The 24,234-nt window shown below is 40.0% G+C and overlaps 1 protein-coding gene across 13 annotated transcripts in view; it reads right to left on the minus strand.

Annotated features, from left to right (window-relative positions):
- The window catches only part of axo (axotactin), a 508,380-nt gene that overhangs the window by 117,381 nt on the left and 366,765 nt on the right, over positions 1–24,234 (minus strand). For all 13 annotated transcript variants that reach the window (XM_073983728.1, XM_073983738.1, XM_073983733.1 and 10 more), the window contains 2 exons: positions 19,226–19,473; positions 18,512–18,967 (listed from right to left, as the gene is read on the minus strand). In XM_073983728.1, coding sequence (XP_073839829.1) covers positions 18,512–18,967; positions 19,226–19,473 — 704 coding nt within the window. The remainder of the gene's footprint in view (positions 1–18,511; positions 18,968–19,225; positions 19,474–24,234) is intronic.

Consider the following 24,234-nt stretch of genomic DNA (forward strand, 5'->3'; position numbering starts at 1 on the left):
CATGATCACAATGACTACTCGTTATTCGAATTTCAACATGATCCGACTTGATTAAAGCGCAAAACTATTAAACATTTGCGGTGCAAGTAACAGAAGGAATGGATTGACACGATATATCTTGAATCTATTTTTGGGAGTCATTCCTTTACCAAGGAAAAACATTACAATGCTGTAACTTCAGTAAATATTCCAAAAAGATCTTCAAACAGCCCTTAAACTGCACTTAAGGGAAATTTTTGAACTTTTGAGTGGGAGGTACCCGAACGTGTTGCCCGATATAGACATTCGACGAGTTGCAGTGTGTTGTGCCGCATGGGGGATAGATGGTTTACAAGGTGTCATCAATCCGTGCCATATAAGAATTTAGATGGCTATAACATCCCGAGCGTAGATGAGCCAAAACTACTCTGGTTTGTTGTGGCAGCCGACGCTCTAAAGCTGCGATGGATGAGTGATGTTCTCCGAGCACCTTAATCGCACGATAAATTGCTTCTTTTCAAAGGAAAGGATGCTTCTTAAAACCCTTTCCAAAGAAAAGGGTGTTTCTTAAGACCCTTTCCAAACAAAGGGTTGCTTTTCAAGACCCTTTCCAAAGGAAAGTGTGCTTCTTAAGACACTTTCCAAACGAAGGGTTGCTTTTTAAGACCCGTTCCAAAGGAAATGGTGCTCCTTAAGACCCTTTTCAAAAGGAAAGTGTGCTTCTTAAGACCCTTTCCAAACGGAAAAGGGTGCTTCTTAAGACCCTTTCCAAAGGGAAAGGGTGCTTCTTAAAGCCCTTTCAAAGGAAACGGTGTTTCTTAAGAGCCTTTTCAAAGGGAAAGGGTGCTTCTTATGCCCCTTTTCAAAGAAAAGGGTGCATCTTATGCCCCTTTTCTAAGAAAAGGGTGCATCTTATGCCCCTTTTCTAAGAAAAGGGTGCATCTTATGACCCTTTCAAAACGAAAGGTTGCTTCTTAAGACCCTTTCCAAACGAAAGGTTGCTTCGTCAGACCCTTTCCAAACGAAAGGTTGCCTCTTAAGACCCTTTCCAAACGGAAAGGGTGCCTCTTAAGACCCTCTCCAGAGAAAGGGCTCTTTTTAAGACCCTTTCCAAAGAAAAGGGCTCTTCTTAAGACCCTTTCCAAACGGAAAGGGTGCTCCTTAAAACCCTTTCAAAGGAAAGGGTGTTTCTTAAGAGCCTTTTCAAAGGGAAAGGGTGCTTCTTAAGACCCTTTCCAAAGGGTAACGGTGCAAAGTAAGGGTGCTTCTTAAGACCCTTTCCAAACGGAAAGGGTGCCTCTAAAGACCCTTTCCAAACGGAAAGGGTGCCTCTTAAGACCCTTTCCAAACGGAAAGGGTGCCTCTTAAGACCCTTTCCAAACGGAAAGGGTGCCTCTCAAGTTGCTTCTTAAGATCCAGTTAGCTGTGGAAAGCGAGGACGGCGTGAACATTCTGTCGAATTTGCCCCTAGAATCTTGGGATAGTTAGTGGTAGGAATTCTGCTACCATCGACCGTGACATTCAACTGAGTGGTCGTCGATTTAGTGGCGGATATTCGAAAAAGGTGGTAAGATTAGTCAAATAGGAATTCAGCCTTTAAAAACTGACATCAGGGAACGTACCTGATCTTACGATCTAAATGCCGTCTTGGGGTCTTAGAATATAGGAGAGGTAGAGTTTAAACAGTTTCGAAAATATCACCCCACCCAGGGAGTACCTATTTCACAATACGGGGCTGCGACTGGTGTCCACACGTATAATAGATTATCCAGCACGGTGCTCTTGAAACAATTTTAAATGGAAGGTGCTTACACCTTGGAAGTTTTTGCGGATTCTGAAACTACAATGTCCATAGATGAGAAAAATCAAAAAAACAAAAAAAAATTCGCCGGAGCGCTTTTTAAATAAATCGCGATTTAAGTTGACATTTTTAGGGGTTGTTTAGGTTTTCACGATTTTTCTTAGAAACCGCAAGTCCTATCAAAATGGGACTAAAAAAATGTTGTAGCTATGAAAATTCTCTACAAGAATGACCTTTATGGTATTCTCGTCGGTTTTACCGTTTTTGAGATATAGAAGTTCAAATTGGGACAATTCAAATTCAATTCAATTCTGTATCGCCCCCTTATAAATCAATGTCATGACTGCAAATTCCCACCTTAAACTTATATATCCAAAAAATGGTACAACTTAGGACATGTTACTTAAGCCAGTCTTGTAGAGAATTTTCACAGCTTTAAGATTTTCTCAGGTCCCATATCGATAAGACTTACCGTATTCAAGCAAAATCGCGAAGCCCTAACAAAAAAAAAAAAAAAACCCAAAATTGTAAACTGAGCTTCTTTATTGTAAAAATGGTACAGGCTAGGAACAACTAATAAAGGTCAATCCTCTAGAGAATTTTCACAGCTACAACATTTTCCTTAGGTCCATTTCGATTGGACTTGCGGTTTCCAAGCAAAATCGTGAAAACCTAAAAAACACCTAAAAATGTGAAATTTGACCGCGATTTATTTAAAAATCCCTACAGCGAATTTTCCTTGTTTTTGGATTTTTCTCATCTATGAACATTGCTGTTTCAGAATTCACAAAAACTTCCCCTGTGTAAGCGGTTTTCATCAAAAGTTAGTTAAGGCGCACCCTTCATGGCATTGTTTTATAAGGGGGCGATACAGTCAATGCATTGTCCCAATTTGAACTTCTATATCTCAAAAACGGTACAACCAACGATAATACCATTAAGGTCATTCTTGTAGAGAATTTTCATAGCTACAAAATTTTTTTAGTCCCATTTTGATAGGACTTGCGGTTTCTAAGCAAAATCGTGAAAACCTAAACAACCCCTAAAAATGTCAACTTAAATCGCGATTTATTTAAAAAGCGCTCCGGCGATTTTTTGTTTTTTGATTTTTCTCATCCATGAACATTGTAGTTTCAGAATCCGCAAAAACCCAGGTGTAAGCACCTTCCATTTAAAATTGTTTCAAGAGCACCGTGCCAGTTGTATATCGAACGGTTTGCTCTGGTTTAGTCCTCGAATAATATGTGGGAAGACGGCTTACAGAGCTGTTTACAGAAACCATGATGATGATCGGGAACTGGATTGGTATTTCTGATGCTGGGGAGGCGTAAAACTTCAATAGTCTTAGCAACGGTCGAAAAAATCGAAATCGGTCTTTACGACTCACATCTGATTATATTCTTACATGGCCTAAGTAGCGAGACCACCCTGCCCATTTGCAAGAATTCGAGAACAATGTGGGTGACTACCGACAGGTTGAGAACTTTTGTGAGGTACTCGACTATTGGTCCATCCAGCTGTTTCACCATTATCAATCGCGGGGTGCTCGACAAACTGTTGATTAAAATATGTAACTTGTGAGCCTTTTCGGATCAGTCAACATAACATTGCCAAACGTGACTGATGTCCTATCATCCTTCTTCCCAGGGTACAATAGTGACTTAGCCGTTGCCCACTATTACCCACTTATTGCGTCTCCAATGTTGCTTTCTTCAGATGATTTAGCCACCTGTATCGCATATGCTCACCAACCAACCTGTTCACTTCCAGTATCAGCTCCCTGAAAGTGACGCCACTGGGGTTGGTACGATGAAGCTCATCACCCTAATTTGCTTATCCCGTCGCCTCTGCAGGGAAGTTCGGGTATTCGACCAGCAGGTGTGTGACGAGTGATGATGTCTTGGAATATCCATTCTGATACCCAACCCGAAGGGTTGGACAGATCTCTAAAACTGTGATTAGTGAACTCTCTGCAATTCGGTCAATTGGCTTGCTGATCCAGGTGTTCTTTCGTGTAACGTTGGATCTCACTTTCTAGATCACGACGAGGGGATCCTATACACCATATGCTGATTAGGATTTGGTTGTCATCCTAATCAAGTACTGCAACAAGAGCATGACATGATGATGTTGTACTTAAAGAATCGTTGTCTCTTCATGTAGATGGTCCACCGAAGAGATGAAGAGGCACTCTGTTACCTGACAGGTTTGAATATTTTTCCATTGCTTTGCAGCTATATTTGCGGACCACATTGACGCCGCATAGCTTATAACAGACCAATCGAGTTGTACGTGATCAACAAGTTTACTTTTTCTGCCCGCTAGGGACTTTAGGACCTTGTTTCTACATCTCGGATTGTCGCGTACAGCTAGTGCATGCGTGAACGACATGGACATACTGTCGAGTGTGACCCTAGAATTTTGGGGTAGTTTGTGGTCGTAATTCTGCTAACATCGACCTTGACATACAACTCAGTGCTCATCTCTGCAGCCTATGTATTCTACAGAGTGGCCGTAGATATAGTAGCGGATGTTTCCCCAGACTGATAACGGTCTACTGATGGAACAAATTATAGGACCGGAGTCCAAGAGAAACGACGGGTTGCCAGATAAAGTCTTGTCTCCAGATTTGTCAGACCATGTGACACGATGGTTATGTCTGGATAACGGTGATACTCTGCACTAATTCTGGTAGGGGCGTCCTCATTGAATGTGTAATCAATCTACTCAGTCAGCACTAAACCCATATGTTGATTTCCGAGGACCGAATGCCACAACTTATTGAAATCCCCCAGGACCAGTCGATTATGACCCTCGAAAAACGGGCTCATGTTGGGCCTATAACCTGAAGTACAGACACCTACCGTTAGTTCCACATCTAACTGGTACTACCATACATTCCATGTACGGATCATTAGAGCCAGGCTTAAGCGAGATAGGTCTATATTGAAGAGACTAGTTCAACAGGAAAGCTAATCCCCACCTCCACTTCTGCTGCGATCATTCCTACGTTGTAACCATCACAACGCTGTAAGCTGAGATTATGTTGAGCTTTGTTTCCTGCACCGCCGGGAGCATGCTATTCTTTCGTCTCATAAACATAAAATCTAATATTTCCTCGATCTTACCTCGGAGTCAATTGTAATGACATTGCAAAAAAGATGCATTCTCAGCGTGCAGCAACATAGTTACTGTCGTAGTATCTCACATGGACGAGTCCCGGCGTCTAAGTTAGAAAGTGGTGGATGTTGGTGTGACAAACCGAACACATCCATATTGGTCCAGGGTTTTTATGTCACGGCACGGACCAAAGGAATCCGGAGCTGGCGTTCCGGGATATGCTGCTCCCAACATAGAGAAATGATTCAAATACAAACATATATACATTGAGATGACAGCCGCTGGCGGGATCACGGATGTTGCTTGGTTGCGGGTCGGTAATATACGTTTGTGCCGGCAGGGCTTGTTAGAGCTTTTGTGCTATTACCTCAGGGGGGCTGCACGGACAAACTACTGCCAAAGATTTCAAAACAACCCGATACATGCCTTAAACTGTATTTTTGTGAAAATTGTTGAAGAAGTGTGTGGGAGATACCTGAAAAAGTGGACACACATAGTCCATATTTGCATCTGATCTATATGTAGAAGCAATATTACTATGTCCAAACGGTTAACTCCCTTCGATACTTATAGTGCCCACCATTTCAGATAAACGAATTGATCTTTTGTGAAGGAGGTACCGGACTGAGTGGACCGATATGGTCCATCTTCGAACTTAATCTATGTTTGAACAAAATAATAATAATTATATATATATATATATATAATATATAATATAATTGTTCCACAACATCCCATAGGGACAAGGGAGACTTCTCTCATATCAATGAGTGCACCCCGATTCATCGCCGAGTCCGAACGGCGTGTCTAAGACACCACTTTTGTAGAGAAGTTTTATATGGCTGAAATACTCAGGAAATGTCGCCAACATTACTGAGGGGTATTTTGCCACCGTTGAAAAGTGTTTTGATGTTGCCTGGCCGGGGAATCGAACCCACGACCTTATGTGTGCAAGGCGGGTGTGCATACCATTGCACCACGGTGGCACCCAAAATAATGAACAAAATAATACGGGGATTAAATTTTGAACCCATCAATCTGTTCGATAGTTGTCAGACAGACGGATGGACGTGGATAATACGACTCCAAATTGTATGAAACGGATTTCGTCCAAACATACTTGAGGTCGCAAACAATTATTTCGACGAGGCACATTTTCGATCGTATAAATATGTATATACCCTCGTTAACCTTAAGATGAGGGCATAAAGAAGAATTATATTGATCTTAAAATTACACCACATTTAGCCAAGAGGATCATGCTAAAATGGCATCAATTTTAGCATGCATTTGCTTTTCGAGAGTATCAAACATTCAACACAGCATTTCGAATTTTCTAAATATTTATAACAAACCCACATGAATACATTTTTCACATTGGCTTTAGTAGTCAGCACCCGATACTAAACTCTGCTATAACGAAAGTCATACATTATAATTGTGGTCATTTACCTGTCAATGATTGTTAGCTGTAGTGGTGGTGATGGTGTAGAGTAGGTGTGTGGTATACCTAAATGACTATGGTTGTAAATTAATGTACATAAGTATGTATGTAGTGCACATATAAATATACACACATCTGTCGACACATATGGAAGGATAATTGCAAGTATGATTTGTTGTTGGCTTAATTAAAATTGCCAACTACCACTGCGATTACTGTACACACATTATATAACTTGCGGTTAAGCATGTAAGGGGCAATTTGGTTAGGAAATTGAAAGATGTTCGTTTATGTGGTGGATAAAGGAATTTATAGTTGTTGTTGTTGTTATTACCCAACATTTGGTTTTGGGAATTGGCTCTCTGTTAGTAAACTTTCTAATGAAGAAACATGAATTTAGAATATTGATTAATGTTAATTGAATATTCTTAAATGTATTAAACAACTAAACTAAACAACAAATGATATTTGTATTTGCACTTATTCAGCTCCGCAAAACTTAACGTAAAAGATAGACAATTAAACTTAAAAAAAATAGCGGGGAACGTCAGCTATTAAATTATAGCAAAAATATTTTGAAGATGAGTGGGCATTGTTGGGCGGAGATGTAGCGTATCATGTGGCCATTTTGCGCACACTAGACGGGTTTTCTGTGCCGAATTATCAATTCCAGGTCAGTAAAAATTGAGGTGGCTACATTAGGTGACGTATAGGATAAGAGATACCAAGGAACGGTCCTTACCGGCTTCAACCTGGCAAAGTCCAGGATTTATCTTGGTCCCTCTCTCATCTTAAGTGGACACTGACCTCCCCGTGGTGTCACCTGTGCTAGCTGCCTGTGCTAGTGAGCTAAAATGTGCCGCGCGTTTACCCATAAGAACGTTAAAAACTTGGGTTTGGGCGCCGGGTTAGTAACCCTTCCCTAGAAAAAAGCAGCCTACTATGAAAAAAACAAAAGAAAAGAAAAACAAATCCCTCTAAAGTTTAAAGGATCATGATCTGCGAATCTGCACCTGAAATGTTCGCACTATTTATAGAGAAGGTGCAGTCTTCGCATTGGCAGATGTACTTGAAAAGTACAAGGCCGACATTACTGCCATACAGGAAATACGATGGAATGGGAAAGGCGTCACGACAACACCTAAAGGTGACGCACTGTATTGCAGCTGCCATGACATAAAGAATGAGTTTGGTTGTGGATTTTTAGTTGGTCGGAGGTTAAAACACCTGGTCTCCAGCTTCACACTAGTGAATGAAAGACTTGCTACAATTCGAATATAAGCAAAATTCTTCAATATCAGCTTTATTTGCGTTCATGCTCCCACAGAAGACAAGGACAAACAGACCAAAGATATATTTTATGAGCCTGCCCATGATTCTAGGTGATTTTAATGCCAAAATTGGAAAGGAAAATATCTTTGGCCCAACAGTCGGAAAATTCAGTCTCCACAATCTGACATCTGACAATGGTATGAGGCTGATAGACTTCGCAGCGGCAAAAAACATGGTAGTTAGCACCTCCAGATTTCAACATCTCGACATCCATAAGGGCACCTGGCTGTCTCCAGATCAGAAAACATGAAATCAAATTGATCACGTTGTGATGGATGGAAGACATTCATCGGGCGTGTTGTTGTTGCGTTCGTTCCGAGGAGCAAACATAGACTCGGACCACTACCTTGTTGCCGTAAAGGTACGCACCCGGTTAAACGTAGCAAACAAAGTACGAACAGACACAACACGAAAGTTAGACATCGGTAAGCTGCAATCACAACAGATAGCCACAGCATATTCTACTGAACAAGCCCAATTGCTGAATCAAAGCACTCATCATCCCGATAACATATCAGCGCAATGGCAATGCGTTGCCCAATCTACGCAAAAAGCCGCATAATACATACTTGGATACCAGAAACCTCCACCAAAGAATTCATGGTATGATCAGGAGTGTCGTGCTGCAACCGAAGAGAAAAATGTGGCATACTTTTACTTTTCAATCCGTAGCAATGCGTAGCGCACGAGAGAGTTATCATGAGAAAAGGAGAGAGGAGATACGTCTTTTCCGCAGGAAAAAGAGAGATATGGAAAAACGGGAGTGTGAAAAAATCGAGATGTAAAGGAGCCAGAATGAAGTCCGAAAATTCTAGCAAAGAGTGAAGCATCAAACTGATGGCTTTGGTACAGGCACCTCCTCCTGTAGAGACCAGCAAGGTAATGTGGTAACTGATACAGACAGTGTGCTCAGGATATGGAAAGAACATTTTTCAACCCTGTTGGTATCCAATAGCAGCGAAGACGACGAAGATAACACAGATCCAATCCCAGATGATGGTATTGAATGTATACCGCCCAGCCAATATGAGGTAAAGACAGCAATAAACCGGCTGAAGAATAATAAGGCAGCAGGAGCCGATGCCTTACCAGCCGAGCTGTTCAAAACCGGAGGCGACACGCTGATAAGGTGTATTCATCAGCTAGTTAGCACCATCTGCCAGGTAGAAAGAGTACCCGACGATTGGAACCTGAGTATCCTGTGCCCCGTCCACAAGAAAGGAGATAAGACTGTATGCTCTAAATATACGGCCATAAATCTACTCCCGATGTGTAAGGGATATAATTGGGCCATACCAATGTGGCTTTAGAACTGGCATGTCCACCATTGACCAGATATTTGCCTGCGACAAATCCTGGAGAGGACCCAAGAGATGCAGATTGACACCTACCACCTTTTTGTCGACTATAAGACAGCCTTCGACAGCCCCTTACGCTCAAAGGTATTCCAACCCATGTCTGAATTTGGTATCCCCGCAAAGCTCATTCGGTTTTGTATGATGACTTTAACTGATGCTAGGTCCTCAGTTAAAATAGGAAAGAACCGCTCCGAACAATTCAATACCAAAAGAGGTTTCCGGCAAGGAGACTGCCTTTCGTACGATCTTTTCAACATCCTGCTGGAAAAGGTTATACTAGAGGCAAACCTTAAGAGAAATGGCACAATCTACACCAATAGCCACATGTTACTTGCTTATGGTGATGATATAGACATCATGGGACGATTAGTAAAAGAATAACTGATAACTTTATGAAGGTCGAAGAAGAGTCTGCTAAAGTGGGTCTGACGTTAAGCGGCGGGAAGACCAAGTTGATGGTATCGACGCGCAATGCGTCCATTGAGCTCGGACCAACTGTTGAAGTTGGTTCCTATAATTTTGAGGAAGTAAAAGACTTCGTCTACCTCGGCACCGCCGTAAACACAACAAACAACATCAGTTGTGAAATAAAAAGAAGAATTTTATTGGCTAACAGATGCTACTTTGACTTAAGTAAACAGTTCAAAAACAAAGCCACATTTCGTCAAACAAAAATAACGCTCTACAAAACACTGATACAACCCGTGCTCATGTATGGCTCCGAAGCCTGGGTACTTGCGCAAGCAGACATGGCAGTGCTTGGAAAAAAAGAAAAATGCCAATCTGCGTTGACGGTGAATATCGACGACGCGTCGCATGAACAACGAGCTGTATCTGCTATACAACGACATCAATATAGTTAAACGTATCGAGATGCAACGATTGCGTTGGCTAGGCCATATCATAAGAATAAGCGATGATTAACCCGCTAAAAAGGCGTATAAATAAGGGCCGCTTGGCAGTGCACGCAGAATTGGCAGGCCAAGGAAAAGATGGCGCAAACAAGTGGATGAAGAGATGAAAAGGCGCGATATTCCAGAAAGAGAAGCAATATACAGAGAGAATTGGAGATCTTTTCTTATTTCGGTGTATGGAACAAATGTTCTGTATTGGGCCTGCTAAGTAAGTAAGTAAGGCAAACAGGTGGATCAAGAGAGATGATAGGCGCGGTATTCCAGAAAGCGAAGCAATAAACAGAGGGAAATGTAGATCTTTTCTTAGTTCGGCCTATGGAAGAAATGTTCTGTAATGGGCCAGCTAAGTAAGTGAGTAAGCAAGTAAGTAAGTAAATAAGTAAGTAAGTAAGTAAGGCTACACCTTTGTCTGTCAGATAAAATAGATGGTATTACAGTATCTTATTCACATTACTTATTGTATCTCAGATATGGTTACGGTTCCCACGTATACTAATTAAAAAATTGTTTAACCTGGAGTGGCTGCATTCATAAAGAAATCAGGAGGCAGGTGAGTGGGGTTAACTGGACAGCTAAACAAACTTAGCAAGCCGTGTTGTCCCAATCCACAACATGCAGGGCATGTGTTGGGTATCGTGGCATCAATTCGGTCCAAATATAAAGTGAGGCGAATGCAACGGCCGGATCTGCTGCAATGGATGCGTGATGGTCTCCGATTGCAGCGCACAGGGGTTCAGAGTTATAGTTTTTATGGGGGTTTTCAGACTTAAACCAGTATAACTTATCCATTTGTTAACCGATTTAAAAAAAATATAACTTGGTCGAAAGGTATTATTCACCCCTTTAAAAGGAAGAAGGATAAATAGAAACCCGTTGTGAAAAAAGAAGATATGCCCGTTTAAATTTCAAAATGTAAGAAACCCAGATTTTCTCTACTTTTACCATTATTAAAAAATAAAACGAAGTGACCCAAACGAACTAAAGGCATTTTCGTTGTCCATGGATCAAAACACGATAGAATTTTGCATCAGCACGCTTGAATATTTTTCTGGTCAACTTTTATAGCACTCGATTTTCACCGTAGAGTTATGGTCTAGTGGACTTTTTTGCTCAGTCCAAGAAACGCGAAGGGCCCATTAAGATTTTCAAATCGCCCCGGCCTTATCCTTAGCCTGTGTGAATTGAAACACTCCATTTCCAAAAAAACATATTTAGGGGGTTTCAAAATTTCACACTTGGGTAGTACCCTAAGCAATGAACCATAAACTAAGTTTGGACACAATGTTTCGAAATCCTAAGTTTTGACCAAATCGGTTGCTCCGTTTATGAGATATCGCGCATACCACTTTAGCGAATATTTTTGAACATTTGTGAGGAAGGTACGGAAAGAAGTGGACCTATAGCACCACCTTTGAATTTGATCTAATATTCGAAGAAATATTACTATATGCAAATAGTGGACCAATTCAGTATTCGGTGCGAGGGATGTCGTGCGCACCACCCACTACACTTGCCGGCCGTAGGGGTTTTTACAGGGTCATTTTCTCAAGAAGTACTTACTTCACACTCAAACAATTTGTATCATCGTAATAGGGGCTTTGAGTGCAACCTGTTGCAAGAAAAATCAAAACGATTCGAGAGGAGGTCCTAAAATGCATTTTTTTCCGAAATTTTGTGTGGGAGGTACCTGTAGAAGTTGGCATACATAGTACATATTAAAATCTGATCTATGTCTCGTAGATTCATTACGATGCCCAAAGTATGGACCAAATCGGTTACTGCCTTTGAGCGTTATCGTGCGCACCATTTTAGCGAAAAACTTTGAACTGTTGTGAGGGAGTTGCCAAAAGGAGTGGACCGATATGGCCCATCTTAGAACTTGATTTAAGTTTACGCAAAATATTACGACTGCCAAATTTTTGACCGAATCGTTTTGTCTATTTAAGAGATATCGTGCGCTCCATCCACAAGGTGCCATAGCAGGTTTTTAAAGCTTTCAGGTCATTTTCATAGGTAGTATGGACTTGCTCCTAAAAAAAAACCTGTAACACCGTAATGGGAGTAGCAAATACAAATACAACAAAAATCAAAACGATTCGAGAGCAGATCTTAAACTTCACTTTATCCGAATTTTGTGTGGGAGGTAACCGAAGCAGTGTACTGATATACATAGTCCATATTTGAACACGATCTATATCTCAAAGGAATAATACGATGTGCAATGTTTGGACAAAATCGATCACTCCTTTAGAGTTATCGTTCACACCATTTTACAGAAAAATTTTGAACTTCTGTGTGGGAGGTACCCGAAGGAGTGGACCTATATGGCCCATCTTCGAACTTAAACTAAGTTTGTACAAAATATTGCGAAAGCCAAATTTTGAACCAAATCGGTTAATCCATTTGAAAATTGTTGAGCGTTTCGGACATTGCTAAATTGCTAAACGTCACGATAAGTTACTGTCACGATAAGTTACACGATAAGTTACTGAACGGTTTTTGAAGACAACAACCTTACATACCTAACAAAAAAAAAAAAACAACTATTTACTTTTCCAGAAATGACGTATTTTCCTAAAATGGAGCAGCAAACAGCATCATAACTCCTATCGCAGTAGTCCTGAAGGAAAGTCATAGCAGCATCGGGTGTGTACCCATTCCCTACACCATTTAAAACTCACCCATGTTGACATGTGGTGAATGCGGATATGGTAAATGGAACAGATCCATGGATCCATCCAAAGAGCTCAAAGCAGGCTTTTCGGGATATATGTATATCCCATGGTGAGAACATGAACAAACACAAAATTGTTGAGGTGTCGACCACTGGTCGAAGATTCCTCTGAGTCGCCCCTCTTTCCTACGTGCACATACACTTAAGACAAAGTAGACCTATTGTGCGCTCTAGACTGTCTTTTTCTGCAAGAGAAACGGCTAAATCTCCTTTTCTCACTTAGGAATTCTGTGCCTTGAACAAAATGCCTTTATTATACCCTCTACCAACGCATTCTTGATCAGGATACAATTCTAAGACGATCTAGCCATCTCCGTCCGTCTGTTGTAATCACTCTAGCGCCCGCAATAATTGAGATACCAAGCTAAAATTTTGCACCCGATTATCTTTTTTCCATAGGCAGGTCAAGTTTCACGTTTTGGTATAGCCCCCCCCCCTTTTAACGGTATCACCCGATTTAAGGTTTTTTGAGAATGTTATCTACATTTTTAACGAACTAGGTTCTTAGGGGTTACAACCCTGCGCCACCAAAAAGTGTCAACATAGCCCCCATATAACGGCACCTTCCGAATTTCGGCATTTTGAGGGTTTTAGCTAAAGTTTTTAACCGAACTAGCTGTAAGTCGACATTTGAGGTTCTCTGTGGTCACAAAAGCTCTCAATCAAAAATCTTCAAAATAGGTCCATGGTTTGGCATAGCCCTCATATGACGGTAACTCCAGATTTTCGGTATTTTGAGAATTTTAGCATTATTTCTTGGCTGAACTTGGTATAATTTGACACTTTAAACTTCTATTGCGCACAACGCCTCTCCACCAAAAGTTGTCAATATACCGTCAACATAGGTCCAGGTATAGACCCCATATAACGGTACTTCCAGATTTTCGGTATTTTGAGGGTTTCAGCTGCATTTTTAAACTTAAACTTCACTTTATCCGAATTTTGTGTGGGAGGTAACCGAAGCAGTGTACTGATATACATAGTCCATATTTGAACACGATCTATATCTCGAAGGAATAATACGATGTGCAATGTTTGGACAAAATCGATCACTCCTTTCGAGAGTTATCGTTCACACCATTTTACAGAAAAATTTTGAACTTCTGTGTGGGAGGTACCCGAAGGAGTGGACCTATATGGCCCATCTTCGAACTTAAACTAAGTTTGTACAAAATATTGCGAAAGCCAAATTTTGAACCAAATCGGTTAATCCATTTGAAAATTGTTGAGCGTTTCGGACATTGCTAAATTGCTAAACGTCACGATAAGTTACTGTCACGATAAGTTACACGATAAGTTACTGAACGGTTTTTGAAGACAACAACCTTACATACCTAACAAAAAAAAAAAAAACAACTATTTACTTTTCCAGAAATGACGTATTTTCCTAAAATGGAGCAGCAAACAGCATCATAACTCCTATCGCAGTAGTCCTGAAGGAAAGTCATAGCAGCATCGGGTGTGTACCCATTCCCTACACCATTTAAAACTCACCCATGTTGACATGTGGTGAATGCGGATATGGTAAATGGAACAGATCCATGGATCCATCCAAAGAGCTCAAAGCAGGCTTTTCGGGATATATGTATATCCCATGGTGAGAACATGAACAAACACAAAATTGTTGAGGTGTCGACCACTGATCGAAGATTCCTCTGAGTCGCCCCTCTTTCCTACGTGCACATACACTTAAGACAAAGTAGACCTATTGTGCGCTCTAGACTGTCTTTTTCTGCAAGAGAAACGGCTAAATCTCCTTTTCTCACTTAGGAATTCTGTGCCTTGAACAAAATGCCTTTATTATACCCTCTACCAACGCATTCTTGATCAGGATACAATTCTAAGACGATCTAGCCATCTCCGTCCGTCTGTTGTAATCACTCTAGCGCCCGCAATAATTGAGATACCAAGCTAAAATTTTGCACCCGATTATCTTTTTTCCATAGGCAGGTCAAGTTTCCCCCTCCTTTTAACGGTATCACCCGATTTAAGGTTTTTTGAGAATGTTATCTACATTTTTAACGAACTAGGTTCTTAGGGGTTACAACCCTGCGCCACCAAAAAGTGTCAACATAGCCCCCATATAAGGGCACCTTCCGAATTTCGGCATTTTGAGGGTTTTAGCTACAGTTTTTAACCGAACTAGCTGTAAGTCGACATTTGAGGTTCTCTGTGGTCACAAAAGCTCTCAATCAAAAATCTTCAAAATAGGTCCATGGTTTGGCATAGCCCTCATATGACGGTAACACCAGATTTTCGGTATTTTGAGAATTTTAGCATTATTTCTTGACTGAACTTGGTATAATTTGACACTTTAAACTTCTATTGCGCACAACGCCTCTCCACCAAAAGTTGTCAATATACCGTCAACATAGGTCCATGTTCAGGTATAGACTCCATATAACGATACTTCCAGATTTTCGGTATTTTGAGGGTTTCAGCTGCATTTTTTGACTGAACTAGCCGTAACTTTGAGATTTCCTGCGATCACGAAACTGTTCATCAAAAATTGTCAACATAGGTCATGTTTCCGTATAGCCCCATATATCAGTACATCCAAAGTTTCGGCATTTTCTGGGTTTTGGCAACATTTTTCAGAGGAACTGCACGTAATTTGACATTTAAGCTCCCTGCAGTCATAAAATGTTCCAAAAACAAGTAAAAATGTATCAGTCGGCTTTGCGGACAGAGATATACCCTTAGCACATGTGAATTGAAACACTTTTTGGACATTTGAACTTGCCGACAAAAATGTGGATTAGGATTAAAGTTCGAAAGTGTTGCGGAGGAGGTACTTAATAGAATGGACCGACATAGTCCATTATCGAAGTGGATCTTATTTGGGGAGTCATATCTTTTCGATAGATATCGCGCCCAATAGGCATTTCAGTAGGTCATCGTAGAACTTTTGGACCAGTCTGCCAGAAAGCATGGACTTGTCCACGGAAAACATAATATCGCTGTAAACAGGATAATATCGAACAGCCTCGATATGCATTTCCAAAGGATTTTCGAACAGACCCTAAACTGCACTTGAACACAAATGTTGAACTTTTGTGGGGGAGTTATCCTAAGGAAAGGACCGATATGGGCCATTTAAGAAGTTTAACTAAATTTAGACAAAATGTTAGGAGATCCACAGTTTGGACCAAATTGGTTGATCCGTTAATTTTAGTGCCATTTTTTAAATATTAGGGGAAGTACCGGAATCTGTGGACCGGTATTGCCCACCTTCGAACTGAAACTGAAGTTTAGACAAAATATGACGAAGGCCAAATTTGGGACCAAATCGGTTGATCAGTTCGAGAGTTATCGTGCTCTTCAGCCACTACATATGGTGCCATAGGTGTTTTTACACCTCTCGAACTGTTTTCTCAAGAAGTATGGACGTGCGCCTAAAAACAATTTTCCGTCGTAATTGAGGCAGCGAATGCAAGTTGCTTCAACAAAAATCAAAGCGATTCGAGACCAGGTCCTAAACTGAACTTATCCGAAATTTTGTGTGGGAGGTACCCGAAGGAGTGGACAAATATAGTCCATATAAGAACCTGGTATATACACTTTGATACGATGAAAATGTGCCTCATCGAAATAATGGTTCTAGACCCCAAGTATGTTTGGACGAAATGTGTTTCAGACAATTTTGAGTCGATCTAGCCATGTCCGTCCGTCTGTCTGTCCGTCTGTCTGTCTGTCCTGCTGGCTGGAGCGCACGATAACTCTCGAACGGATGAACCGATTCGGTTCAAATTTTGGCTTTCGTAATATTTTGCCCAAACTTAGTTTAAGTTCGAAGATGAGCTACATCGGTCCACTCCTTCCGATACCTCCCCCACAAAAGTTCGAAAATGTTCGGAAAGTTTGTGCGCACGATAACTCTTGAAGGGAGTGACCGATTTGGTCCATACTTTGTATAGCGTAATCTTTCTACCAGAGTAATATGAGGTTCCAATATGGTCTCAATAGGTCCACTCCTTCAGGTACCTCCCACACAAAATTTCGGAAAAGTTCAGTTTAGGGCCATCTCTCGAATCGCTTTGATTTTTGTTTTAGTAACTTGTATTCACTTCCCTTCATACGACAGTACAAATTTCATCAGGGGCAAGTCCATACTTCCTGAGAAAATAGCATGAAAGTTGCAAAAAACCCCTATGACACCGTGTGAGGTGGTTGGAGCGCAAGATAACGGATCTGCCGATTCGGTCCAAAATATGGCCTTTGTAATATTTTGTCCAAACATAGTTTAAGTTTGAAGGTAAGCCATATCGGTCCACTCCTTCAGGTACCTTCCCCACAAAAGTTCAAAAATGTTCGGAAAAATTGTTCATACCGTAACTCTTGAAGGGAGTGGCCGAATTGGTCTATACTTTACACATCCTAATATATCTACCAGATATAGATCAGGTTCAAATATGGACTATATTTGTCCACTCCATCCGGTACCTCCCTCACAAAATTTTCGGATAAGTTCACTTTAAGACCTGATATCGAATCACTTTGAATTTTTTTGAAGCAACTTGCATTCGCTGCCTCATTTACGATGGTAAAAGTTTTTTAGGGGCAAGTCCATACTTCTTGAGCAAACATCCCGATGAGTGTAAAACCCCTCTATGGCACCATGTTGTGGCTGGAGATCCACATCCATAATGGTCAATGTCGATCCATTCCTTTTAGTATCTCCTCCGCAAAACTTTTGATCTTTAATCCTAATCAACATTTTTGTCTGTTCAAACGCCCAAAAATTTTTAAAACCCCCTAAATACATACGTATTTTGGGAAAAAAATTGTTTCAATATACACAGGCTGAGGGTATATCTCTGTCGGCAAAGCCGACTGATACTTTTTTACTTGTTCTTAATTTGTTTACTCTGATTTAGTAAAGATACTGTATAGGGTCGCTCCAAGTTAGAATAAGTTTAAGAGAAGAAATGATTCCCACTTCATATTTTTTCCGACTAACTTTTAAACTTCTTAGTTTGACCAGTTGTAAACGATTTTTGGAGCCGTCTCGGTCTTTCCTCTCAGAAGTATTATAACGATATCTGCATAGCAGACTATTAGACTATTTATGGTAGTAATCTATGGGAGAGGTGATAAGACCCCCCTGTGGTGTTTCTTGACCAACTGTGTTTTTTATAGATGACGTATATAGACCGAAGCTTTTTTCATTTATACCTTAGATTCGTTGATCCTACCAAGGTTGAAAAACGATTTAATCAATGATCATAGTTTACCAGTACAAGTGCTTATGTCGCAGCTTTTTCTGCTGAGAAATTAGGTCGTATATTGTGTTGCTGCAGAATTGATGATATCTCTGAAAATCTGGGGAGATAAACAATTTCCTAAAACGATATTCACTGAGTTCTCTGGCTTTCTTAAAGTATACGGGGACCCGACTTTTACAGGTCATATAGTCGGCTGGCAGATCTATGCATATAATATGCCCAGGCCTGTCCGGTTCCCCTGGAAACAACCTTGTGTACGTCCGTGATTCCATGTAAGGGTCCCTGGAGTCAAGCTCTAACGAGATCGATCTGCAACTAAGCAAATTGCAACACTTTTATTTCACGTGCAATCTCTGCGAAGCACATCTTATACATCAAAACGGTGAGGGTTGCTCTTCAAAATATATTATTCACAATATGTTGGCTTCGTGGAAATTATTTAATATGAAAATTATTGTCTCAATCATATTTAAATCAAAATTCATTTCACATTAATTTGTACTCCATCATTCAAGGATATTGTTTCATGTTTTACTTTACGCCATTATTATTTCTCTCTCACACACACACACTCACATTTCAACATTTCTTACAGAAAACTTACCCATTTCAGGATTTTTCCATGGTTTATTTGAATATTCATCCAACAGCAATGTACCCTTTTCAATGATAACACTCTTCCCGTTCACATGCATCTCCGTGTGTTCCGGCTGTCGTACAATTGCCACTTGAATGCTCTTCAGCGTGCTCACGCTATCATCGACTATCGTCAAATTAACAATTTCATCGCCGTAATTATACAGGAAGACAATCTCTTGTCCACCCGTTATGTACAAATGTACGAAATTATTGTAATGATCATTGGCGTAGAGGACCATGGAATTGGTATCGTAAGTGCGTAAATTAATGAGTATGTCCTTGTTTAAGACACCTTTAAGCATTTCCCTTTCCTCATCGACAAAACCGACTTGCACATCACTGGGCTGGGCTGTGGCACTTAAATAGTTGCGCATCAAGAACGATTCGCGGTTAATGAATGTGAGTGCCTTTTCATTAATATCTAAGTGGGACGAGGATGATGATAATGATGATGAGCGTGCGGGTGGCGGTGTTGCAAAATTGCAGAGCAGCACGAGTCAGCGGGGATAATTACAAAGAGTGGAAGAGAACGAAGATAAAGTGTTAATAAATAATTATAAGTAATTGTACAAATCGAAGTGTGGCCAAGTGCAATCTCAGCATGAGATTGTCACCAAACACACCACGACAACTACAAACATACATACATATATAGTTATGTATGTAGATATATACTTACTGGTTTCACAAAACTCTCCAATGTGTGCCCAAGTGTTGTTGCACACACACTTAAATGTACTCCAAAGTTCTTTGCATTCAGCTCCGTTTTTACAGGGATTTGGCACACAGGATGGTTTGCAATCTTTGATAATTTCCGACAAATGCACTGACATATAACTGTAAATGTCCAGAATTTCACCATTCACAACGAGGCCACGGAAACAGCCAATCAGTCCGGCCTTTACGGAAAGTTTCTTCAAGAGGTCACTGTCAGGGAAAAGGAAAAGTAATAAATTTATATAAAATATGAACTTCTTAAATTTGACAAACTTATGTTTGAAAAAGAAATTCGGTAAAAAATTGAGGCGGAAATCAGAGGAAATTCTTTTTTGTCATTATGAGTCGAATAAATGATTCTAAAACCCACACAAGACTTTGTAAATTTGAAGTTATTGGTACCATGTAGAAATTTAACCGTTCCAGAGATAATTTCGGAAACGAAAATATTTGCAATGGCAGTGGATATAATAATTTTAAGCGTGATGTTGGCGACATTTCCACAATATTTCAGTCATGTAAAAACATCTTTGCAAGTGCTTTTTAAGATGCTCCAGAAATCTATTTTTCGGCCAAAAATCCCATTTTGTATACCCTCAGCATTTATGCTAATGAGGGTATATACACTTTCATACGGGCAAAATGTACCTGTGTTTCATCTGGGGCAAGTCCACACTTCCTGAGCAAATAGCCTGAAAGGTGCAGAAAAACCTCTATGACACCGTGTGTAGTAGTGGGAGCGCAAGATAACTCTTGAACGGATCTGCCGGCTCGGTCCAAAATTTGGCTTTCGTAATATTTTGTTCAAACTTAGTATAAGTTCGAAGATAAGCCAAATCGGTCCACTCCTTCAGGTACCTCCCACACAAAAGTTTAAAAAAATCGGAAAAATTGTGCGCACGATAACTCTTGAAGCGATTGACCGATTTTGTCCATACTTTACACATCCTAATGTATCTACTATATGTATATCAGGTTGGAATATGGACTATATTTGTCCACTCCTTCGGGTACCTCCCACACAAAATTTTGGGATAAGTTCACTTTAAGACCTGCTCTCGAATAACTTTGATTTTTGTTGAAGCAACTTGCAATCGCTGCCTCAATTACGACGGTAAGTGCTTTTTCAGGAGCAAGTCCATACTTCTTGAGAAAACAGCCCAAGAGGTGTCCAAACTTAGCTTCCGTTCGAGGATTGGCAACAACTTCCTGTACTTCCCTCCAATATTTAAAAAATGTCACTAAAATGGTATACACGATATCCCTTGAACGGGGCAACCAAATTGGTCCAAACGTTGGATATCCTAATATTCTGTCCAAATTTAGTTTAATTCTAAAATGGCCGACATCGATCTTCTCCTTATGGTACCTCCCCCACAAAAGTTCAACAATTGTGTCGATCTGTCTATATATGAGGGTATATTTGTGTCATTCCGTTTGTAACACATCGAAATATTCATCGGAGACCCTAAGTCGATATAAGCATGTCCGTCTGTCCGCCTGTCCGTCCGTCCGTCTGTTGAAATCAAAATACAGCTCGCAATTTTTAAGATAGAGCTTTGTAATTTGGTTTAGAAGTTTCTATTACTCCTAGGATGTTTGGTATTGCAAATGGGCTATATCGGTCCACGTTTTGATATAGCCCCTATAGAACGGTACCACCCGATTTTAGGTATTTTGAAGGCTTTAATTTCATTATCACACGGAAATGGCTGAAATTTAGTACTTAGTCTTCGTTGGGAGTACAAAAGTTTACACCATAATTTGGTTGGTATGGGTTTCCCATAGAACGGTACCTCCCGATGTTCGGTCTTTTGAAGGTTGTGGGCTCAATATTCATGGCTGGCTTTGGTATTTAGTCTTCATTGGGGTATAAAACTTTCCCCCAGAAATTTGTTGGCACAGGTCCACCCACGCCTTAATACCGCTACCATAGAAGGGTTCCACCCGATTTTCGGTATTTTGAAGGTTTTAGTTTCATTATCATACCGAAATGGCTGAAATTTGGAACTTAGCCGTCGTTGGGTGTATAAAATTTCCCCCAGCATTTTGTTCGTGTGATTCCACGCCTACATGTACCCCCAAAGAACGGCACCTCTTCAATTTCGTTCAATATTCCTCAATATTCCTTCGAAATTGCTGAAATTTGGTATTTAGTCCTCATTTGAGTTATAAAACTTTCCATATGAAATTTGTCGGTGTAAGTCCACGCCTTCATATAGCCTCCATAGTTCGGTACCTACCGATATTCGGTATTTTGAAGGTTGTGGCCACAACAACCCACCAAAATGGCTGAGATGGCTGAGTTTTTAGTCTACGTTGGAAGTAATACCCTTTCGGTATAGATCCACGTTTCGATATAACCCCCATAGAACGGTATCTGCCGATTATCGCAATTGTGAAAGCTGTGACGTCAATATCCCACCGAAATGACTGAAATGTATTATTTAGTCTTTCATGAAGTTATAAATTTTTCTAGAAAAGAATTTTCAGCATAGGTCCACGTCTTCCTATATCTCCCATAGAAGGGTACCTCTTGATTTACGGTATTTTTTAGGTTTTAACCATATTATCTTACTGAAATATTGAAAATTTGGCATTTAGTCTTCTTTGAGTATAAAAATTAAAGACAGAAATTTGTCAGTATAGATCGACGTTTTGATATACATAGAACGGTACCTCCCGAATTTCGGTATTTTGAAGGTAAAAAGCATTATTTTACCGAAATTGCTGGAATTTGGTATTTAGTCTTCTTCATAAACGAAAGGAAACTAATTGTTCAATTTTACTTAAATACCTCTCATGGTGGAGGGTATAATAAGTTCGGCCTGGCCGAACTTAATGCCGTTCTTACTTGTTTGGACATATCTATTTCTCGGAATTGTAGTCGCTATTATTGCGATTTGTTGACGTAGGGGATGAATGAAAGCAAGCTGCGGCCCTGACAGGTTTTAACATGACAGACCCCAGCGTGTTGGATGTACGATCGTTCCGAGGAGCAAACATCGACTCGGATCTTGTTGCAGCAAAGCACATAGGTTTCAATCAGGAAATTTTTGGCCAAAACCCTATTTTTGAAGTTTCAAAATTTTAATGTTTTTTTGCACAGAATAATAAAAAACACATCAGGTCATCTGAAAATAATTAGTTTTTGTAATTACCGATATATGCCGTTGGTTGGAGCAGTGTCAAAAAAAAAAAAAACAAATTGTTTTGTAAAATAGACTATTTGTGTTGTGTTGTGTAGTTGCATAAATATAGAGAAGTGAGACCAAAGTTATAATGAATCGGGAAGCTGGTGGTGAGTACTTTCATAATATTAAAAAGAGAACTAAAAATTTTGTAAAATTAGAGTAGTAAATTCCCTGTTTGTATGTGTATTGAAAATTATTATTTTTAAATATTTTTAAAATATATTTAAACTTTTAAAAAAATGTCCAAGTTTGTCCACCTCCAAATTGATTTTGGAAGATAGCTGGGGGACTGAACTAATAAATTGAGAAATAAATTCTTGCTCAAATTTGCCACCGTTAAAATAAAGTGGATTTTTCTATTTTAAGATGGGAACATTTTTTGTAAATACCTGTTGTGATTGTACGTAGTATCCAATTGAAATATAACGGTAATACCCACATCTATCAACCGATTTTCCTTAAAATTCATATTTTAGGGTTTCAGAGTGTAGCAAACAAGTATGTATATTTTTTTGAAAATAGGTCAATTTTTTGTCATAGCCCCCACATAAAAGTACCGTCCGATTTTAGATATTTTGTGGATTTTACCGACACTTTATGACCGATTCGGCTGAAATTTGGTATTTCGACCTCTTGGAAGATATGAATCCTTCGTACCAAAAATTATTAACATAGGTCAATGTTTTGGTTTAGACCCCACACAACGGGACCATCCTGTTCAACAAATTTTGGCTGTTTTTGGTCATTTTGGTCGATAAAACGCAAGAATTGCTGTTTGTACACATTTAATATAAATAATAATTAATTTAAATACAAAATGGACGTTGAAATAGTTTTGGCCAGAAAATTTGGATTTGAGACCATTGTGCAAAGGTATGAACACGATTTAACATACGAATAGATACCACACGGAAGTTGGACATAGGTAAGTTGCAATCACAACAGATAGCCACATAATTCCACTACACTCAACTAGTCCAATTGCTTATTGGCATAGTATTGGCCACTCCATGAAAACAGCCGCAAAAGCCATACTTGGATACCACAGACCTCCATCAAGGAAGCCAGGGTATTAACAGGAGTCGCGCTGGTACCGACCAAAGTGTGAAACATCATACTGATGGCTTTGCTACAAGTATTTCCTCCTCTAAAGACGAGCAAGGTAATCTAGTTACAGATACAGGTAGTATGCTTAGGGTATGGAAAGAGCATATTTTAAAAATGTTGAAGTCGAATAAAAAAGGGACGGAGATACCACGATCTCTAAATAAAGTAAAGACAGCAACAAAGCCGCTGAAGAATAATAAAGCAGCAGGAGCCAAATGCACCGAAGGCGACACTCTGATAAGGCGTATGCATCAGCTACCTACGATTCGAACCTGAGCATCCTGTGACCCGTCCACAAGAAAGGAGATAAGACTGTGTGTTCTAATGATAGGGGCATAAGTCTGCTCCCTATTGCCTACAAGATATTGTTAGGGATATTGTGCGAAAGACTAAAGTCTATGGTCAACGAAATAATTGGATCATACCAATGCGGCTTTAGACCTGACAAATCTACATTGACCAGATATTTAGCTTCCGGCAAATCCTGAAAAAGTCGCAAGAGATGCAGATCGACACTTACTATCTTTTTGTCGATTATAAAGCTGACAGTCCCCTACGTCCATGTGTATTCCAAGCCATGCGTGAGTTTCATATCCCCGCCAATCTTATTCGGCTTTGTAAGATGTCATTAAATCATCCTCAGTAAAAATAAGAAAGAATCTGTTCGAAC

The sequence above is a fragment of the Musca autumnalis genome, unplaced genomic scaffold (assembly GCF_047663935.1).
Source record: "Musca autumnalis isolate F117 unplaced genomic scaffold, ASM4766393v1 scaffold_4, whole genome shotgun sequence".
NCBI lineage: Eukaryota > Metazoa > Arthropoda > Insecta > Diptera > Muscidae > Musca > Musca autumnalis.